We start from the raw sequence: 19261 nt of genomic DNA, 5'->3' as shown, positions 1-19261 counted from the left end.
CCCACAAACGAGGTTGATTTTGAGAAGGCAGACCTATACCCAGATGGCCAGCTTGCTGACTGTGGTCCCAGCTATACACCTGGAAACAGCCATTTACCCATCTAGACTTGGCTACGGCCCCATTTGGCCTTGGCACCAGCACCAACCCAGGCCCCAGAAAGACCCATCCACTCATGCCTCTCAGATAATAGGCCTCTGAGATGTAGACTAGGAGCAACCATCCTGTGACCCAGCTCCAGCCTCTCAGCTGTGGTCATCCCCACAAAGGAAGTCAGAAGATGTGTCCATCTGTGTCCCTGGAGGCAGGCTGGCTTGCTTTGGTCTCCCTGCTGATCTTGAAGCAGCCCACAACCCAGCTTCAGACATAACCACAAAATAGGAGGAATCCTTTTCACCTAGGAAATCAGGGGAAGACTTGTCCATTGGTGCCCTCTGAGACACACCTGCAGAATTTAGGTCATGAATGTAATAAGCCCTAAGTTAGCTTTATGATGGCTCCAGTCCCTCTTAGTTGTGATCTGGGGCCATTTATGCCTGTCAAGTGACATGTTAGGGGCCCTACCTATCCACACAATCAGAAATATTACTGCTGTCTTTGGACGTTTAACTGCTCCCGTTTCCTAGTGTCAGCTCTACTGACCAAGGTCCAGACAAGGTCAGTTGCCCTGGTAACAAGATTGTGTACCATGGACTGCAGAGCAGACCCAGCAGCAGCCATGTGACCTGGCCTCAACCCCACCTGACTATGGTTCCAGAGGCAAAATCTATCAGTCCATGAACCCAACATGAGACCATGTTTATCCATGAAAACAGTAACAGTCTGAAAGAGATGTTTGTTCCTTCAATTACAGAGACACAAGTGACAAGCCCAATAGCCTGCAGACACAGCCAGCATACCATTAAGCAGCCTAAACTAAGCTGACAGATACAGGACTTACTGTAGTGATGTGACACTGTAAAGACTGGAAGAGTAATTACTCAGATGTGCAGATATAAAGCAAAGAGGCAATAATCACAAAATTAGATAAACATGATAATTACCAATGGAAGTACCCCCAAGCTGAGCACCTACAGTGGTAAATACAGAAAACATTACCAAACTTTATATATTCACCACTAAATACTGATTTTTATGACACTAAAAATTGTGATATGAACATACGCAAATGCAACACTAGTGCAGACACGTCTAGAGACTGATACAGGGATTTATTTAATAAAGGTGGAATTTCGAATCTGTAGGTCAAGAGTAATTTGTAATTGGTACTGAATCAATTGGCCATCTTTTCTGGGGAAAAGAAGTGATTGGATCCACCACCTCACCCCACATGTTAAAATATATCCTGTGAGGATTAATGATTTCAGTGTCCTTTTTTTTTTTTTTTTGATTTCAGTGTTTTTAAATGGATTATATTTAAGAAATAAACTATAAAATTTGTATATAATTGAGAGTTTGAAGGGATTTTTTTAAAGCATATTGGGAAATCCAGATACAGTTTTTATTTTTTAAAATTTATTTGAGAGAGAGCACACAGGGTGGAGGAGGTAGAAAGAGTCCCAAGCAGACTGTGTTGAGTGCTGAGCCCTACATGGGGCTTGATCTCATGATCCTGAGATCAGGACTTGAGCTGAAACCAAGAGTTGGGCAGACAACTGACTTCACCACCCAGGCACCCCTTCAGATATAATTTTGAAAACACTTTTTTGCCTACATAAAGATTTGTGCAATAAAACATGAAAACACTAATGTAGCAAAAAAGATATCAATAGATGCATACCAAACATTTAATGATGATCATGAGTAGTCTTGATGATATATGTTTTAAAAGATCTTTATTAACTGTACAAAGACAAGCCACTCAAAATCACAGCAAACATGATTAACAAAGTAACTTGAGAACCATTTCTGAATAAGTGAAGAATGCCCAGCATCAGTGCTCGCAAAACAAGAATAAAAATATGAAAAATATACAAAATATCATTACACTGAAAACAAGGAATCAATGATTAGAGTTTACCATTGTGTCCAACATAAACAAAAAGGAAATAAAGCCTAGATATGAGGTTGATGGAATAGAGGCAATCAACATACTAGTTTATGAATTAGAGATAAACACTGAAAAAAATAAGGTGCTAGCCATAAATCCCCATTTATTAGTAGTTACATTTTATTATGGACTAATGTTCCAAATGAAAGAATTTTAAAATGTGGTTTCAAATAGATAAGCTCCACATACAGTATGTAAAAAAGGAGACTATCACAAAACGTACAGGAAGATGAGCAAATTAAGGAAAAACAAGCTGATGTAACTACTCTATAGTATTTGACCAACTTCGGGATGCCTGGGTGGCTCCGCAGTTGAGGGTCTTCCTTTGGCTCAGGTCCTGATCCCGGGGTGGAGGATCGAGTCCTGCATCAGACTCCTTGCGGGGAGCCTGATTCTCCCTCTGCCTGTGTCTCTGCCTCTCATGAGTAAATAAAATCTTAAAAAAAAAAAATAAAAACAAAACCAACTTCATGAATAAGGAGAGTAGGGGCCCTATTCCCTTCTTTCTTTTATCACAAGGAAACCTCTTGGGCAAGAAATTGCATTACTGTATTGCAGATACTCCTGTCTTCACGCACAGCCTGGCCACCATTGTTCTCCCTCTCCCAGAAATCCATGACTCTATTAACATGTCATTCCCATTGCCAGAATTCTTGAATGTGTGATTTGATATTCCCTTTCAAGGTCTTAAGTTAGCTTGTCACTATCTCATGGATGTTGGCAGAGGAGCTGAGAACGGACATCAGAGACAAAGGCCATAAGTGACTCGTGGTATAGCCAGCAGCATGAGCCTCAGCATGTGTGAATTGGCTCCCTTTGTCTCCATGTCTCTCAGGAGTTCCAAAGGGTCCGCATGGGTGTCCCCATACACCCTGGGTACTAAAGGTGAGGAATGCTGAGCTTGTAGAACCTACTTTATTTAAAGTAGTAAGCAAAACTCTGTTTTCTCAATGAGAGAGATCTCATCTTTTCAAGGTTCCTCATTGCAAAGGTACATCTAACAAATGGCCCAGAGAAAGAGTGATCAGGGACTTGCATTCTTCCCAGGTAAAAAAGGGAATGAGAGCAAGAGAGAAAGGTGCACAGGTGATTCTTTTCCTATTCAGGATTGATTGTGAACCTTGATTTGATTTTTTTTTATACAACCCACACAATTTATTAACCAAATTGAGGCTGTTGGAGTGACCACTCTCAATTTTCATTCATTCCTACCTGCAACACCTACCTTCATCCCATTCTATTAAAAAAAAATGAATTTGTGTCACTGAAGCTGTTTTCACAGCACATGGATGGAATGACAAGCACAAAGCCAGACCTCATCACCGTGACACTTATTGCTTGAGCTACAAAGATGATAGGGTCATTTTGCCAGGCTGTGGTGCTGGATATAGGGGCAGAAGAGCCTAGTATTCTCACTTTCTTGCTGCACAGCTTGAGTAGAAGGGCATCCCCAGTTGGTAGGGTGGTGTTCACAGGGCGTCTCATATTACTAGGTGTAATTTCACCTTTTCTCCATTCATCATCCCATGCTTCATCCTGAGATTTCATGGGCTAGGATCAGGTGAGAGAGGGACACAAGATCCTCTCTCCACAACTGACAGACTTATTTTACATCCCCTACCCTGGCCAGTGTGATTCAGTGTAGATGGTCTCAATGAGCGTTTTTTAGGAATAAATATTTTTGTTTATTATTTATATGTGTGTGTCTGAACTATGCCCAACATGGGGCTCGAATGAACAACCCCAAGCCCAAGCACTGTATTTCTAAAAATATATTTGAGTATTCTCACTCATGAAGAAGGTGGGGTGGATATTTTGAAAACAAGTGCCTTGCAGTTAATATTGAAATTTGTTCCTTATGCTTCCACAGAATATTTTTTTTTAAGTAAACCATATGCCTAACAGGGGGCTTCAACTCACAACCCTTAACATTTCTGTGATACTGTGACACCTCCTTTTATATATTTAATTTTATCTTTTTTGTGTGTGAGCGTAGCTGAAGGTCTATTTTGTTTATCATTTCAAAAATTCAGCTCTTAGTTTTATTGATCATTTTTATTACCTTTTTTGCCTCTGAAATATTTCCTTTCTGATCATTGTTGCTTTCTTCCTTCTACTACTTTTGGGTTTCATTTGTTCAAGTTTCTTGAGGTGTAAAGTTAGGTTATTTATTTGTGTTTTGGTGTTTATGACTTTTCTTCCTGGCTTAAATGTTTACTCCATTTGTTATCTCCTGACAATTGGTAATGGGTCCAGAATAGTGGTTGGTGAACTCTGTCTGAAAAGGACCAAATAGGAAGTATGTGTTGCTTTGCTGGACAAAAAGTCTCGAATTAGTTCTACCTTAGTAGTGAAGAAGTAGCCATAGATCTTAGTAAATAGGGACACCTAGGTGGCTCCGTGGTTGAGCATCTGCTTTTGGCTCAGATTGTGATCCCAGGGTCCTGGGATCGAGTCCCACATTGGGCTTCCCGTGGGAAGCCTGCTTCTCCCTTCTGCCTGTGTTTCTGCCTCTGTCTCTCATGAATAAATAAATAAATACATTTTTTTAAAAAAAAGATCTTAGTAAATAAATGGGTATAGCTGTTCCCCTATAAAACTTTATTTACAAAAACGATAAACAAAATAAACCTTCAGCTAGGCTCACACACACAAAAAGATAAGATTAAATAAAAAAGAGAAGGTGTCACAATATCTTAGAAACGTAAAGGATCCTAAGGCACTACTAAGGAAACAGCTGTACATAAAGATCAAAAACAAAAACAGAGACAGGGCAACCTGTAAAAACTGGATAAATTCCTAAAAACACAGCCTACTAAGACTTCATCATGAAGAGACAGAAAATTTGAGCAGAGCGATTAAAGAGAATCAAGAATCAAAAACCTCTCAGTAAAAAAAGCCCAGGACCAGAAGTCTTCACTGGAGAATTCTATCAAACATTTAGAGATGAGCACCAAATCCTTCTCAAACTCTTCCAAAAAATAGGGGAGAACACTAGCACACTTATTTTATGACGCCAGCATTACCCTGATTCCAAAACCAAATATACCACCAAAAAAGGGGGCCACTATCCCCAATAAACAGATACAAAGATCCTCGAGGAAATATTAGCAAACCGAATTTAGAAACATATCAAAGGGGTCTAATACTATGGATCAAGTGGGATTTATCCATGGAGGCAAAGGTGGTTCTGATGGAGAAGGAGAAGGCAAGCTGAGGACAAAGCAGAAGCTGACACCCCGCAGCTCCTTCTGGTCCCCCCCACTCCCGGGTGGGATATGTATGATATTCCTCCAGGAACATTTGCAACTACCTTAATGTCAATGCCTTGCTAGAGGGGAAAATGTTACTCTGACAACAGCAAAGCCTCCAGTATCTTGTGGGTCCGCTTTAGCCTATGAAAGTCCTTCTGGACACCTCCCTTTCCTCCCCTCCCCAGCTCCCAGGTATTTCATCAGCTACCCCTCACGGCACCGCTGCAGCACCTCTTTCCGTCCACAGCCCAGTTCATGTGCTTTAATAAAACCACCATTTTGCACCAAACGCTTCTCAAGAAATCTTTCTTGGCCATGGCCGACTTCACCCCACCCCTACATTCAAAAACTACATCAATACAAGCCCCCCAAAGCGTCCATTACATTTCCCCATCCACGTCCAGCCCACGAGGGCAGTGCAGGCCAGGGATTTCTTTCTTTCTTTTCTTTTCTTAAAGATTTTATTTATTCATGAGAGACACAGAGGCAGAGACACAGTCAGAGGGAGAAGCAGACTCCACGCAGGGAACCCGATGCGGGACTCGACCCCCGGTCTCCAGGATCACGACCTGAGCTGAAGGCAGATGCTTAACTGCTGACCCACCCGGGCGTCCCTCTTTTTCTAAAGTTGTTTTTTGAGTCATCCCCACCCCCAAGGTGGGGTTGGAACTTAGCACCGAGATCAAGAGCGGCACACGCCACCTACCGAGCCTGCAGGCTCCCCACGCGCTAGGTCTCCCAGCAGGGCTCCGGCAGGCCTGGAACAAACTCTTCCAACTTCTTCCCTTCCCCTCCCCTTGGCTCCCCAAAGCGGGCCTGAGCACAGCCACAACCAAAGCGAAACCGCGCCAGGGGCGGAAAAGACGTTGACGCGTGCGTGACGCCACTTCCGCTTCCTGCCTGAGGCCGGAAGGGGCGGGGCCCCGCTTTCCGCTGGCGTCCGTACGTCCTACCACCTCAGGCGGGAAAGTTGTGGTTTCCTTTGGTGTGGATGTGGGTGGGCTGGTCTGGGACTGGCGCGGGTGGGGCTTGGAATGGAGCGGGGTGGGGAGCGGGCCGCCTGGCTGGCTCGGCGGTTGAGCGTCTGCCTTCGGCCCAGGGCGTGACCATGGAGACCCTGGATCGAGTCCCGCGTGGGGCTCCCTGCGGGGAGCCTGCTTCTTCCTCTGCCTGTGTCTGTGCCATTGTGTCTCTCATGAATAAATAAAATCTTTAAAAAAAAAAAAAAAAAAAGGAATGGAGCGGGCCGGAGAGGTAGGTGGCTGGAGTGGGGAACACACCCAGTGCCCGTTAGGAACGCGGAGCATTTAAGCTGGAAGGGCGAGCGCGCAGGGGGGCGGGCACCCCGCGGCAGGCCGGGAAGGCTGCGGCCCCCCCTCCCCTCGTTCCTGGAGCCCTTAGACGAGTCTCCCGTACTTGACATTCTCGCCAGTCCTGGAAGTGCTCTAGCTTCTCCAGTCAGTCCCTTCTTTAGGCCTTTATTTGGGCGCCATGCTAAACTCCATAAGTGACTCCTTTGGATGTTCAGTTAATGGCTTTCTGCACATATCTCCCCACCCCTTCTAGTGTGGAATTGTCTTTGTATTTTTATTTTTGAAATAGCACTGATAGACCAGGAAGTCTTCACTTCTCAGGAATACATCTGAAGTGTCTCCAGTAATCATGTTTGCTGCGATTTTCAGTGGATGGTTTTTGTGAAATTAATAAGGGTGTTTAAACCCTGATTTGATATTATTTTTAAAAAATATTTTATGTGACAGAGTCAGAGGGCACAAGCGGAGGGAAGAGCAGAGGGAGGGAGAGGGAGAAGCAGGCTCCCTACAGAGCAGAGAGCCAGATGTGGGGCTTGATCCCAGGGCCCTAGGATCATGACCTGAGACAAAGGTAGATGCTCAACTGAGCCACCAGGTGCCCCTAAACCCGGATTTTAAGACATTTTATTAAGATAAAATGTTCATGTGCATTATCAAATATATCTTATGGGATCTATTAAATTGATAACTATTTTGCTACATTAATATTTCATCTGTTGCTGTACAAAATACTAAATTTATGTAGCCAAAAATTGTTTTTTAAAAATGTTTCTTGCCTTGCCTTTAAATGTCTTCAAACTGTGTACACCGAATTTGCTTCTTACATTAAAGACATTTTTTAAAAAGTTAAAAACATAAAGACATTTAAATCTTTACTCCTCATAGAATTTACTTCATGTGCTGTGTAGTGGATCAATTATTTTATTTTTATTTTATTTTATTTTATTATTTTATTTTATTTTATTTATTTATTATTTTATGTTATTTTATTTTATTTTATTTTATTTTTTTATTTTATTTTATTTTATTTTATTTTATTATTTTTTAAAATTATTTTATTTCCTCCAGAAAAGATGGGCCAGTTGTACCACTTACCAGTAAACTTTTGACCTGGTCATGTGAAATTACATCTATATTAAATAAATTCCTATATGTGCCGGTATAAATTTCTAGACTCTTATGTGTCAGTAATACTAATGCCACATCATAACTTTTAAAAAATTATAATAGCTTAATATTAAGCTCTAGTATGTAGTGTTAAAAAATATAATGGCGGCTAACATATATTGGACCTTACTGCTCTAGGTGCTTCAGAGACACATTTTTTTATGCTTCTAATGATGCAGCTATACCATGGGGGGTTTTTGTGTTATTTTGGAACAGCTTTATTGAGCTATAATTCACAAAACCTACAATTTGTGCATTTGAAACTTTAATATTCAATGTGTGTGTGTGTATGCTTTTTTAAATTTCAGAGTTGGGCAACTAGCACAATTTTAGAACCATTTTTGTCCCTCCAGAAGAACTCTTTGGCTGTCATAATCCCATTTCCCTCCTCTCTTATTTTTTTTTTTTTTAAATTTTTTTATTTATTTATGATAGTCACACACAGAGAGAGAGAGAGAGAGAGAGGGGCAGAGACATAGGCAGAGGGAAAAGCAGGCTCCATGCACCGGGAGCCCGACGTGGGACTTGATCCCAGGTCTCCAGGATCACGCCCTGGGCCAAAGGCAGGCGCCAAACCGCTGCGCCACCCAGGGATCCCCTCCCTCCTCTCTTAATGTGTAACCATGAATGTATTTTCTGATTCTATGGATTTACCTTGTCTGAACATTTCATGTAAATGAAATCATAAAATCCTCTGCCAATAACTTTTCACTTAGCATGTTTTTTTTTAAGGATTTTATTTATTCATGAGACACACACACACACACACACACACACACACAGGCAGAGACACAGGTAGAGGGAGAAGCAGACTCCATGCAGGAAGCCTGACGTGGGCCTCGATCCCGGAACTCCAGGATCACGCCCTGAGCCGAAGGCAGACGCTCAACCCCTGAGCCACCCAGGGATCCCACTTAGCATGTTTTCCAGGTTCATATGTGCTGTAGTGCATATCATTCTTTTTTATTGCTGAATGATATTCCATTGTATGGATATACTACATGTTATTTACGTATTTATCAGTTGATGCACATTTGCGTTGTTAACACTTTGTGGGTATTATGAATAATGCTGCTCTGAACAGTCATTTTTTGTGTGTGTGCATATTTTAATCTATCCTGGGTATTGTATTAGCCAGAGTTCTCCAAAGAAATAGAACATATAACCCTGAACTTTATGGTAAACCCAGAAACATCTATTATACACACACACACATAATGGACATAACATACATTATTTGTATTTGTACACACACAACATGACTTTTATATAAGGAACCACTTATGTGGCCATGGAGGCTGAGATGTCTCACAATCTACCATCCCCAGTTGAGAGACCTATGAAAGCAGGTGGTGCCATTCAAACACCTGAGAGCCAGGCTGCCACAGGTGTAGATTTCAGTCTGTCTCAAAGCTCGAGAACCAGGAGCACCAAGAGCAGGAGATCACTACCCCAATTCAACAATCAGACAATAAAAGAACTCAACCTTCTGCTTTTTTATTCCATTCACACTCTAAATCCAATTGGATGATGTCCGCCCATGCTGGGGAGGGTGATATGCTATGCTCAGTCTATTGATTCAAATGCTAATCTCCTGAAACATGCTCACAGACACCCAGATGTTACATTTAACCAGATATCTAGGTATTCCATGACACAGTCTAGTTGACACATAAAATTAATTACCACAGGTATCTACCTAGGAGTGGAATTGCTGGACCATATAGTAATTATGTATTTGACACTTTGAAGGACTACCAGACTTTTCCAAAGTGGCTGCACCATTTTACATTCTACCCATCAATGTAGGAGTTATTTCCCAATATCACTTGTTAATTTTTGTTTTTATATATTAGCTATCCTAAGTGGTGAGAAGGGGTATCTCCTTGTGATTTGGGTTTGCAATTTTCTCCTGACCACTGATGTTGAGGGCTAGTATCTTTTCTTGTATTTGTTGCTATTTGTTTGTCCATGGAGAAATGTATCTTCAAATCTCTTGTCCATTTAAAAATTGCATTATTTGTCTTTTTAGTATTGAGTAGCAAGAATTCTTTGTATATTCTGTATTGAAGTTCCTTTTTTGCATTATGAATTGCAAATATTTTCTCCCATTCCATGAGTTGTCTTTCACTTTCTTGATGTGTCCTTTGGAGTACAAAAGCATTTTAATGTTGATAACTGATCTCTGAAGATACAAAAGATCTTAATTTTGATAAGGTACAATCTGTTTTTTCTTTGATTGCAAGGTGCTTTCGGTATCACGTCTAAGAAACCATTGCCAAATTCAATGTCATGAAGCATTCCTCTTATGCTTTCTTCTAGGAATTTTGCAATTTTGTTTCAATGGTTCATCTTTGTTCCATTAGTTTTTGTATACAGTATAAAGAGAGGGAAAGCATTAACATTCCAGTGCTTCATCACATATGGTTAGCAGTGCTATTTGCACAGTCCAGGAACTCTTAACTTCTCTTTACTCATTTAAAAGATAGATATAGATATATCTATATATTTAGATAGTTATTTATATATATCTATATATAGATATAGTTATTTATTCTTAATTTTTGAAATAGGCAAAATTGAATTATGAAGAGAAGCAGTAGAAATACGCACCTTTTTTATTAGTTATGTTTATATAAGTTTTAAACCATGAAGGCCAGTTTTAACACATACTGAGCCATATTAATTATTCTAAGTGTCCACAGAATCACATTTTATCAAGGAATAAAGGCAAAGACCTTTAAATTTATTTTTCATCATTATCAGGGCATTTGTGCTTAAGATGGGATATTTTAGGGTAATGGGTACAATAGCTATGGGAAATTTAGACATGACTACAATTGCAGGGAAGTACACCTGTTTTCCTCTATTTTAATTATTTTTTATTGATTATAAGAGAAGTAATGTTTAAATTTAGTGGGGTTCTTAGATATAGCCATAATTTGAACCCTGGTATTGATTACAATTTTGAAGCCTTGTCAATTAGTATAGTTTAGCAAAGTTAAGTTTAATTTAGAACTTACATTGTGGAGGCACAAAAGCACTGGTGCCACTCTTATCTTTTTGATAAGTAAATATTTTGATATATAAATTGTTACATTTTTATATATATGATAATTATATGTAAAAAATTTTTATGTAAGTTTTAAACTTGAATACATAAACTAGGTTTTCAACTGGCCCAAATTATGGATCTTTTTAAAATATAGTTTTGTGTGTATATTTATAATTTATATATATACATTATGTTAAATATTACATATGTATATAACTTACTTTACCTTTTATTTTCTTCACTATATATATGGGTTTATTTTTCATTATTGTCTTTTTTTGAGATTTTATTTATTTGTTCATGAGAGACACAGAGAGAGAGGCAGAGACTCAGAGGGAGAAGTAGGCTCCTTGCAGGGAACCTGATGTGGGACTCAATCCTGGGACTGGGATCACGCCCTGAGCCAAAGGTAGATGCTCAACTTCTGAGCCACCCAGGCACCCCTCATTATTGTTTTTAAATCAGTAAGCAACTGAAGACTAACATATTTCTTAGACCCAACGAATACTTGATACATAAAATTTAAAGTTCTCGTTCTTTGGGAAGGGAGGGATTACTTGGTAATCCTGCTGCTATACTTTTTTTCTTTTGGTCTCTTATCTTTCCCCATTTTTTTCTTTACATATTTACCTATAAGTTCCTGATGATCCTGAGTGGCCCTTTGCTATGGCCTCTATTTCTAGACTGTCCCTTTCAACCGCAGAGGGACTACAGTCTCTCTTCAAGAGAGCAATATGGGGGAATCCCAATTTTATAACATTTGGTTTTCAAGAAGATGCTCTTAGAAGTTGATAGGTAGTGGCACTCAAGAGAGCCCATGCTCATTGACCAGGAGACAAACTTTATTGAGTTGAGAAACCTCCTGAGCTTTCTTAGGGGGAGCACAGAAAAAAATGTTCTTACTCTTTTCCCTCTTTCATTAAACATTTATCTCATTCATGGGTGAGTTACCTCATATCACACCAGGTTGGCAGAGGAACAAATCATGACAGAAATGAAGCAAGGAACAACAGAGACATATGTGACGGCTGCTGTTGTCTTTGGCAGGGAAGGGTGCTGAGGACCTCCTGATCTCTTCGTCCCCCACAGGAGATGTACTGGCTGAGGAGATCCCCCTTTGGTGTTTCAGGGACCACCACCACATAGTGCTGAGGAAAGGTAAGTTGTTTCTGGTTGTCCTTACATACTGGTAAGGAGAAAATGTTATCGGCTAGGTCAATAATTCACATTAATACCAAGTGAATTATAACATTATTAGGGAAGAAAAACGGGCACTATTTAAGAATGAAAGGACAGGGGCACCTGGGTGGCTCAGTCAGTTAAGCATCTGCCTTGGGCTCAGGGTCCTGGGATCAAGCCCTTTAACAGGTTCCCAGCTCAGTGGGGGGGGGGGGAGGTCTGCTTCTCCCTCTCCCCCTGCTTGTGCACTGTCTCTCAAATAAATAAATAAATATTTTTTTAATTTTAATTTTAATTTTTTATTTTTTTATAAATAAATCTTTAAAGAGGGGATCCCTGGGTGGCGCAGTGGTTTGGCGCCTGCCTTTGGCCCAGGGCGCGATCCTGGAGACCCGGGATCGAGTCCCACATCAGGCTCTCGGTGCATGGAGCCTGCTTCTCCCTCTGCCTCTCTCTCTCTCTCTCTCTCTCTCTCTGTGACTATCATAAATAAATAAAAATTTAAAAAAAATCTTTAAAGAATGAAAGGACAATTTATCAGAAATATAAAATGACAACATTTATATGCTTCTAGCTATAGTGACTCAAGGTAAAACAAATGAGAATTAAAAAAAAAATCTGACTACCCACAGTAATAGTGACACATCTTAACATACTGCTTTCAATAAAGGACAAATGAAAGAAGGTTTGTAATGATACAAATTTTAAGAACAGTAAGATCATCCATCAGACACACTGAGAACTGATTATACCAAATAATTGCAGAACAGGCATTGTTTTCAACCATACTTAAAGGATTCACAAAACTTGACCACATATGAGAGATTATCAGTTAACTGAAATCCCTTGTAACAGAATCTTCCCTCCAGAGTGGTTTGCATCAGTTAAGGAGTTTATTTTTCTCTTATTACATGAAGCCCAGAAATAAGCATCACAGAGTTGGTACAACCAAATAATACTGTATGTCCCTGTTGTATAATCAGTAGCTTCTGACTATGATCCTCTTGGTCTGTTTTCTAGGAGAGAAAATGAGATGAGACCACAGGGCAAATGGTGAAACAAAAATGCAGACGAGACACTCCCATTGCCATGGGCTTCTTTAGAGCCCACAAGCAGTCACCTTTGCCTGTTTCTCACTGAACAGAGCCAGGGGCTCATGGGCATTCACAGCGGCAAAGAAAGTTGAGACAGGAGTCCTTAAAAAATTGTCCACACTGCCAACTTGAACACAGTTGTAGTTTTGTTACTTTTAGGAAAGGGAGGGAGGAATGGATCGAAGATACTTGTATCTGAGACCACAAGCAAGTCTCCCAACAATTTTCTGTTTGAATAATGTCATACGGAATCTGTATCATGAAGACCATACATTTGTGTATAATGTAATTAAATTAGGAATCTATAAAAAATAACTAAAATATGTAGAGTCTGCACATTAAAAAATACATTTCTAAGTACCTATAGGTCCAAGGTATCTTGATGATGATTGGACAACATTTAGTACTAAATTCATGGTAAAAATGTTATTTATCAAAATTTTTGTGATGTAGATTAAGTGCCATATAACTTTTAATACTCATCAGTTAACAGACTTTCAGGATGAAACATTCATTGATAAAAGACAATCACAGAATGGTAACATTCATAAGATTGGTCCCAGGGTAGCATAAGTCAAGAATTGTGCCTGCAGGCTTTCTATATTAGTCACAACAGGGCTGCTCTCCAGTGTGAGTTCTAAAATGAAGAATGAGGTGTGAAGGCCTAGTTAAGGCTTTCTTCTACTCATTTCATTCATACTTTCTGCCCAGTATGTATTCGTTTGTGCATTATAAGATTAGTGCTGGTGCTGAATGCCTTCCCACACTGAACACACTGATAGGGCTTCTCTCCTGTGTGAGTTCTCACATGTACTCTTAAGCAGGAAGAATTCCTAAAGGCCTTCCCACATTCTTTACACTCATAGGTTTTCTCTCCAGTGTGAGTTCTCTTGTGCACAATGAGGTAAGAGCCTGTGCTGAAGGATTTTCCACATTGACTACACTCATAAGGTTTCTCTCCAGTGTGAGACCGTGTATGTTTCTTAAGGGATGACTGGTCAATGAAGGCTTTCCCACAGTCACTGCATTCATAGGGCTTCTCTCCAGTGTGGGTTCTCATATGCTTCTGAAGGGATGAAGGAACAGTGAAAGCCTTGCCACATTCCTTACAGTCATAGGGTTTCTCTCCAGTGTGAGTCCTTTTGTGCACATTAAGATGAGAGCTCTGGCTGAAGGATTTTCCACAGTGATTACACTCATAAGGTTTCTCTCCAGTGTGAGATCTCACGTGCTTTTTAAGGGAAGACTGAAAAATGAAGGCTTTCCCACAGTCACTACATTCGTAAGGCTTCTCTCCGGCATGAGGTCTCACACATTTCTGAAGGGAAAAGGGGCTGGCGAACACCTTCCCATGCTCATTACATTCTGAGCTTTCCTCCATGGTACACATTGTTTTGTGGACACTATGGGAAGCTCTTTCTCCATAATCACTGCAATCACAGAGTTCCTCTCCAGTAGGTATTTGCACATGTACTGAAAAGGAAGGATGTAAGCTGAAGGACATAAGACACTGACTACACGTTTGAAATTTCTCTCCTGTGAGAGTCCTTAAGTGTTTCCTAAGGGATCCCTCTTGGTTGAAAGATTTGCCATGATCATTAAATTCAAGAGCTTTCTCTCCACTGTGAGTACTTACATGACTGCTAAGAGTTGAGGGATGGCCAAGGTCTTTCCCATATTCTTTATATTTGTAGCATTTCTCTCTCTCACAATATCTTGTACACGTAAAGTGATAGTTCTTTCTGAAGAATTTTCCACAATGATCAAATTCCAAGGGTTTCTTACCAGGTTGAGTTAGTGCCTGCAGAGCAAGGAGTAAGTGGTGACTAAAGACCTTATCACTTTCTTTATACTCATGAGAATTCTTTGTGTGCATTCTGCCATACATAGGAAGTACATGATTACAACTGACATTTTTACTATTTTCGTGGTATGTATGTGATTTTTTTTTCCTATTAGAGAGAGAGAGAGGGGCAGAGACAAAGGCAGAGGGAGAAGCAGGTTCCTCGCAGGGAGCCTGATGTAGGACTCGATCCGGGGACTCCAGGATCATGCCCTGGGCTGAAGGCAGATGCTAAACCACTGAGCCACCCAGCGGTTCCTGGAATCACATTTAAATAAATGTTTACTTTTTGGTATTCTTTGTGGGGCAGAAAGTGTTGGGCTTGGTTTAGAGATTTCCCTAATTTTATGAGATTCAGGAAGACTCTCCTGAAACAGCTTCCTGGTGAGCAAATGCCACGCCTCACTGCCTCCCCTCATTTGGAAGCTGGTGCTTTAACTCAATGGCATTCACAGACTTCTACTGTAAAAAAACAGGAATTATTCCTACTGAATCTTACCGTTTTTATGCCATTGCAAGTTTTTTCCCCAGGAACATTCTGCATGGGAATTCCATCTTTTGATTTCAGTTGCATATTCCAGTCTGAAATTGAAAATTTTTATAACTATTGGGATAAAAAATAGAGATAACAGAAAAAAGGAGGTAGGCACCCTATGGATTTGTTTTCAGTAACACTAAATACAGAAGGGAAATTATGAAAGAGAAGATGTAACTTGTGATGAGAGGAAATGTTCTAGGAATGTGGCTCTGGGAGAAGATGCCAATGATAGGAACAAGCAATGGAAATGGGAAAGGATTCTGAAGGTTTGAGATACTAGAGTGTATTACCTGGAAAGCAAAGTAGGGAGAATGGAACAAAAAGTATTCAAGGAAATATCAAATTGAAAGTGGAATTAAAACAGCCTTTTCTCAGGAAAATGTGAATGAATGGCAAGATGGTGAAAGATGGAAAGCTCAAGTAATGGCCTCTTTATCCCAAAACTGACGCTCCCCAATGGATCATCCCTCACATGGCTCCTCCATGTAATGACTCCTTTCTGCCTGGGGCTCACCTGTACAGGCACTTTGGACAATTCCCCCCTCCTCTGGACCCAGTGCTTCCTGCTCCACCTCCGTGATTAGACTGTGTTTGCAGAGAGGATACCCTGCTCATGGAGAAAGATGTGTGAGGTGGAGGAACTGTGAAGGAGACAAGAAATCTGTCCACAAAACTGATTCCAATACTTTGATACTGAGGAAGATAGGCAAATACAACTTCAGGAGTGACCCAAGAATCAGATCTTTTACAAGGTCCCCAAAACAGGTATCTACTTATCTGTTCACAGATATACCTATGTATGCCCTGTTCATAGAGAACTGACCCTTGAAATCCAAGCCCAAGAGCAGATACATATGGCAAATTACCTAAATCTTATAATAATAATGAAAAATGAAATCAGTCCATTTTTTACAGGAAGCCATAAGACTGCTCTACAAGGACAGGCGCCATTCATTTTATGTTTGCCATGTATTACCATTCTTTTCACAAATCCTGGAACATGGTATGTCAGGAAGGACCGTCTGCTGCATGAAGAAATGAGAAAATTAATGAGGCCAATCTTACCCAGAGAGGCTAGGTTCCTAAAGTTCTCCAGCATCACATCTCTGTACAGGATTTTCTGAGCATGGTCCAGCAGTGCCCACTCCTCCTGAGAGAAGTCCACCACCACTTCCTCAAAGGTCACCGAATCCTGAAACATCACAAACATTCTGGCTCAGCCAAGGCCCATTTCCAACAATATAGCAAAGGAATGGTAGGGGAGGCTGCCAGCAATGGGGAAGGAGACCAACACATAGATCTCATTATCTGACCCAAGGCTCAGTTCTTTCACTCTCCCTGCCTGGACCATCTCATCCAGACTCATGTTTTTAGTAGCTTGTCTAATACATGGTTTATCTGATCTTTCCACCACTAGGTTTCGAGGCCTCTTCCAGTCTTAGTCAAGACCAAGTATAGATTGACTGTACTACAGGATGAGAAAAATACTTCAAAAATGAATGGATGATTTTCCTAGTGAAAAAAAATCTCTTTTCCTTCATAGCATCCAGCAGAATATGGAACAAATACTTAACCTGGAGGAAGATCTGGAAAAAAAGAAATCAACAAATATTATAGTAATAGAAGCCTGTCTTAGGGATTCTTTGTCTCATTCTAAGAACCCCAAAGAACTGGAGAAGCCTGAGGCCAGCTCAGTTGAAGCTGTGGGTCATGGGCAAGAGATGTGTCCTTTGGGAACAGCAATGTTTTTTGGAAACAGAATAATTTCCTCAGTACCTGTGACCAGGTTGTCAGCAATCTGGCAGCCATTCTTCCTCTTGTAGGTCTCCCGCCTTACCAGACAAGGTTCTGAGCAAGCAGACCTAGAGAAGAAAGAAGCCAGGAGAGTCCAGGCTTGACAAATATTCAACACTTACAACCTAGAAGCTTCCTCATACTAGCTTCAGACAGACCACACTCACACACATACACATGCACACATACATACCCACCATATAGTAAGTACACTGTTAGGATTTTTATCTCCCTATCCAAGAACAGCTAGGAATTAGGAATATAAGATGCACTTATTTTTAGTTTTTGAACTTTTTCCTAGACGGAACTACTAAAAATGTCTACAATCAATAGGCATTGTGAAGATCAATGAGCCACTCTCCTACTAATATGCCTATAAATGTCGGTAGTCTTTCCATAAAAGAAATCAGGACCCTTTTGAGAAATAGCTCAGTCCAGTGTAGAACATGAAATGTTCAAGCTGAGTCTGGAACATCTTATTACAGAAAGCAAGAGACCCAGCAAAGGCTAATGGGGTTGTGTCAAAAAGACAGGGAGAAATTTTTTTTAAAAGAGCTCCCCTCTTAAGATGGAACAATTTGATAAATAATGGCTGCAGTCTGTTGAAATCATCAAATCTAAACAAAATCATGAATTCATAATGATATTTAAAAAAAAAACCCTAATGGTCAGAATTGGAGGAGGCCAGGATATCAACTTCTAATTCTGAAAATTCTATAAGGAAAAAATCAAGCATATATCCCTATTGTGTGAGTTAAAGTTCTTTACAGAAGAATCATACAAGTTTTACAAGAAGCTTCATTTATTATAAAGAAAATGCTAGAGTCAGAAAGTCACCATTTTGCAACCACTAGTAAATTAATGGATCATGGCAACAATTAACAGCTAATAAATTATTAGGTGAAAAATGAATGGAGATGTTTAAGAATAAGTGTCCTGTTTTATTTTAAAGAAAAGAAGGATGGTGTGAATATGATGAACTTCCACAGACTCTTCACCATTAAAATTGTCTTTCTCTCCTGCATTCCATCTGTTTCAGCAACAATGTTAAGAAAAATCTATTCAAGGGAAAATAGATGTCATGACCCTTTCCTCCTATATACTTCAAAGTAACACAGGAACACAGGAACTTGGACATTCTCTAACATAACCACAATGATCAAAATCAGGAATGTTTAACATGGATTTAATATTATTATTATTATTATTATTATTATTATTATTATTATTATTATTATTTAATATATATTCCATATGCAGAATTTCACTAACTGGTCTAATAATGTCCTTTATAGCAATCCCTTTGTAAATCTCTCACATGGGACCATGCCCTCTAACCATAGTTCTTTACTCTCCTTTAATATGGACCTGTCCCTCAGCCCTTCTTCATCTTTCAAGATACAAAGAATCCAGATCAGATGTTTCACAGACTCCACCCACCTCAATTTTGGCTTGCCTGATATTTTCTCATGATTAGATTCAGAAAGTTCGTTTTTGGATGAAGGATTGTACGATTGATGCATGACCTTCTCATGTGCCACATCAGGAGGCACATGATCCAGTCTGTTTCATTACTGGTGATAACTTTGATCATGTGGTTAAGGTGGCATGCCACAGGTTTTTCTAAGTAATCATTTTCTCCTTTTGTAATTAACAAGGAATCTTATTGACTAAGGGATAAATGAAGACTGTGTTAATAAGCTGGGTAACTTTATAAGGGAAGGATCAAGCTGATACTAGAACCAACTGATAAATCTTATTATCACAAAGTAGGTATCTGGATCGCACAAAAGTTCTGATATGATGTAAGAAGAAACAGCACCATCTGTGAAGTACTTTTGCCAAAAATTCTGACAAATCCTTTCATGTAATTAGTTTATAGAAGAGAAGGAAGAGGAGAGACTGACAGGTTAAAATGACATCATGAAGATGTAAGCAGTCAAACCCAATCTGGGGGACAGAGAGTAAGCGAATAC

General features: G+C 40.0%; 2 protein-coding genes across 3 annotated transcripts in view; both read right to left on the bottom strand.

The window, feature by feature from the left end:
• Window positions 1-12890: 12890 nt before the first annotated feature.
• Window positions 12891-17353, bottom strand: LOC112909723 (zinc finger protein 177). Its single transcript, XM_025985752.2, has 5 exons — window positions 17268-17353; window positions 16557-16683; window positions 16006-16098; window positions 15453-15535; window positions 12891-14911 (listed from the first exon to the last, which is right to left on the bottom strand). Exons 1-5 carry the CDS (start codon window positions 17298-17300, stop codon window positions 13805-13807), a joined length of 1443 nt encoding a protein of 480 aa, XP_025841537.1. The 5' UTR covers window positions 17301-17353; the 3' UTR covers window positions 12891-13804.
• The window catches only part of LOC112909726 (zinc finger protein 559-like), a 32984-nt gene continuing 26613 nt past the window's right edge, over window positions 12891-19261 (bottom strand). The window contains exons 5-10 of one of the 2 annotated variants that reach the window (XM_072721530.1): window positions 17268-17353; window positions 16557-16683; window positions 16006-16098; window positions 15453-15535; window positions 14747-14911; window positions 12891-14583 (exon numbers count right to left, since the gene is read on the bottom strand). In XM_072721530.1, coding sequence (XP_072577631.1) covers window positions 17282-17353 — 72 coding nt within the window. In that variant the 3' untranslated portion in view covers window positions 12891-14583; window positions 14747-14911; window positions 15453-15535; ... (1 more) ...; window positions 16557-16683; window positions 17268-17281. The remainder of the gene's footprint in view (window positions 14584-14746; window positions 14912-15452; window positions 15536-16005; window positions 16099-16556; window positions 16684-17267; window positions 17354-19261) is intronic. The other variant, XM_025985763.2, reaches the window with a different exon arrangement.

This window comes from Vulpes vulpes, chromosome 9, assembly GCF_048418805.1.
Source record: "Vulpes vulpes isolate BD-2025 chromosome 9, VulVul3, whole genome shotgun sequence".
Lineage (NCBI taxonomy): Eukaryota > Metazoa > Chordata > Mammalia > Carnivora > Canidae > Vulpes > Vulpes vulpes.
This window is presented reverse-complemented; position numbering and strand designations above follow the sequence as displayed.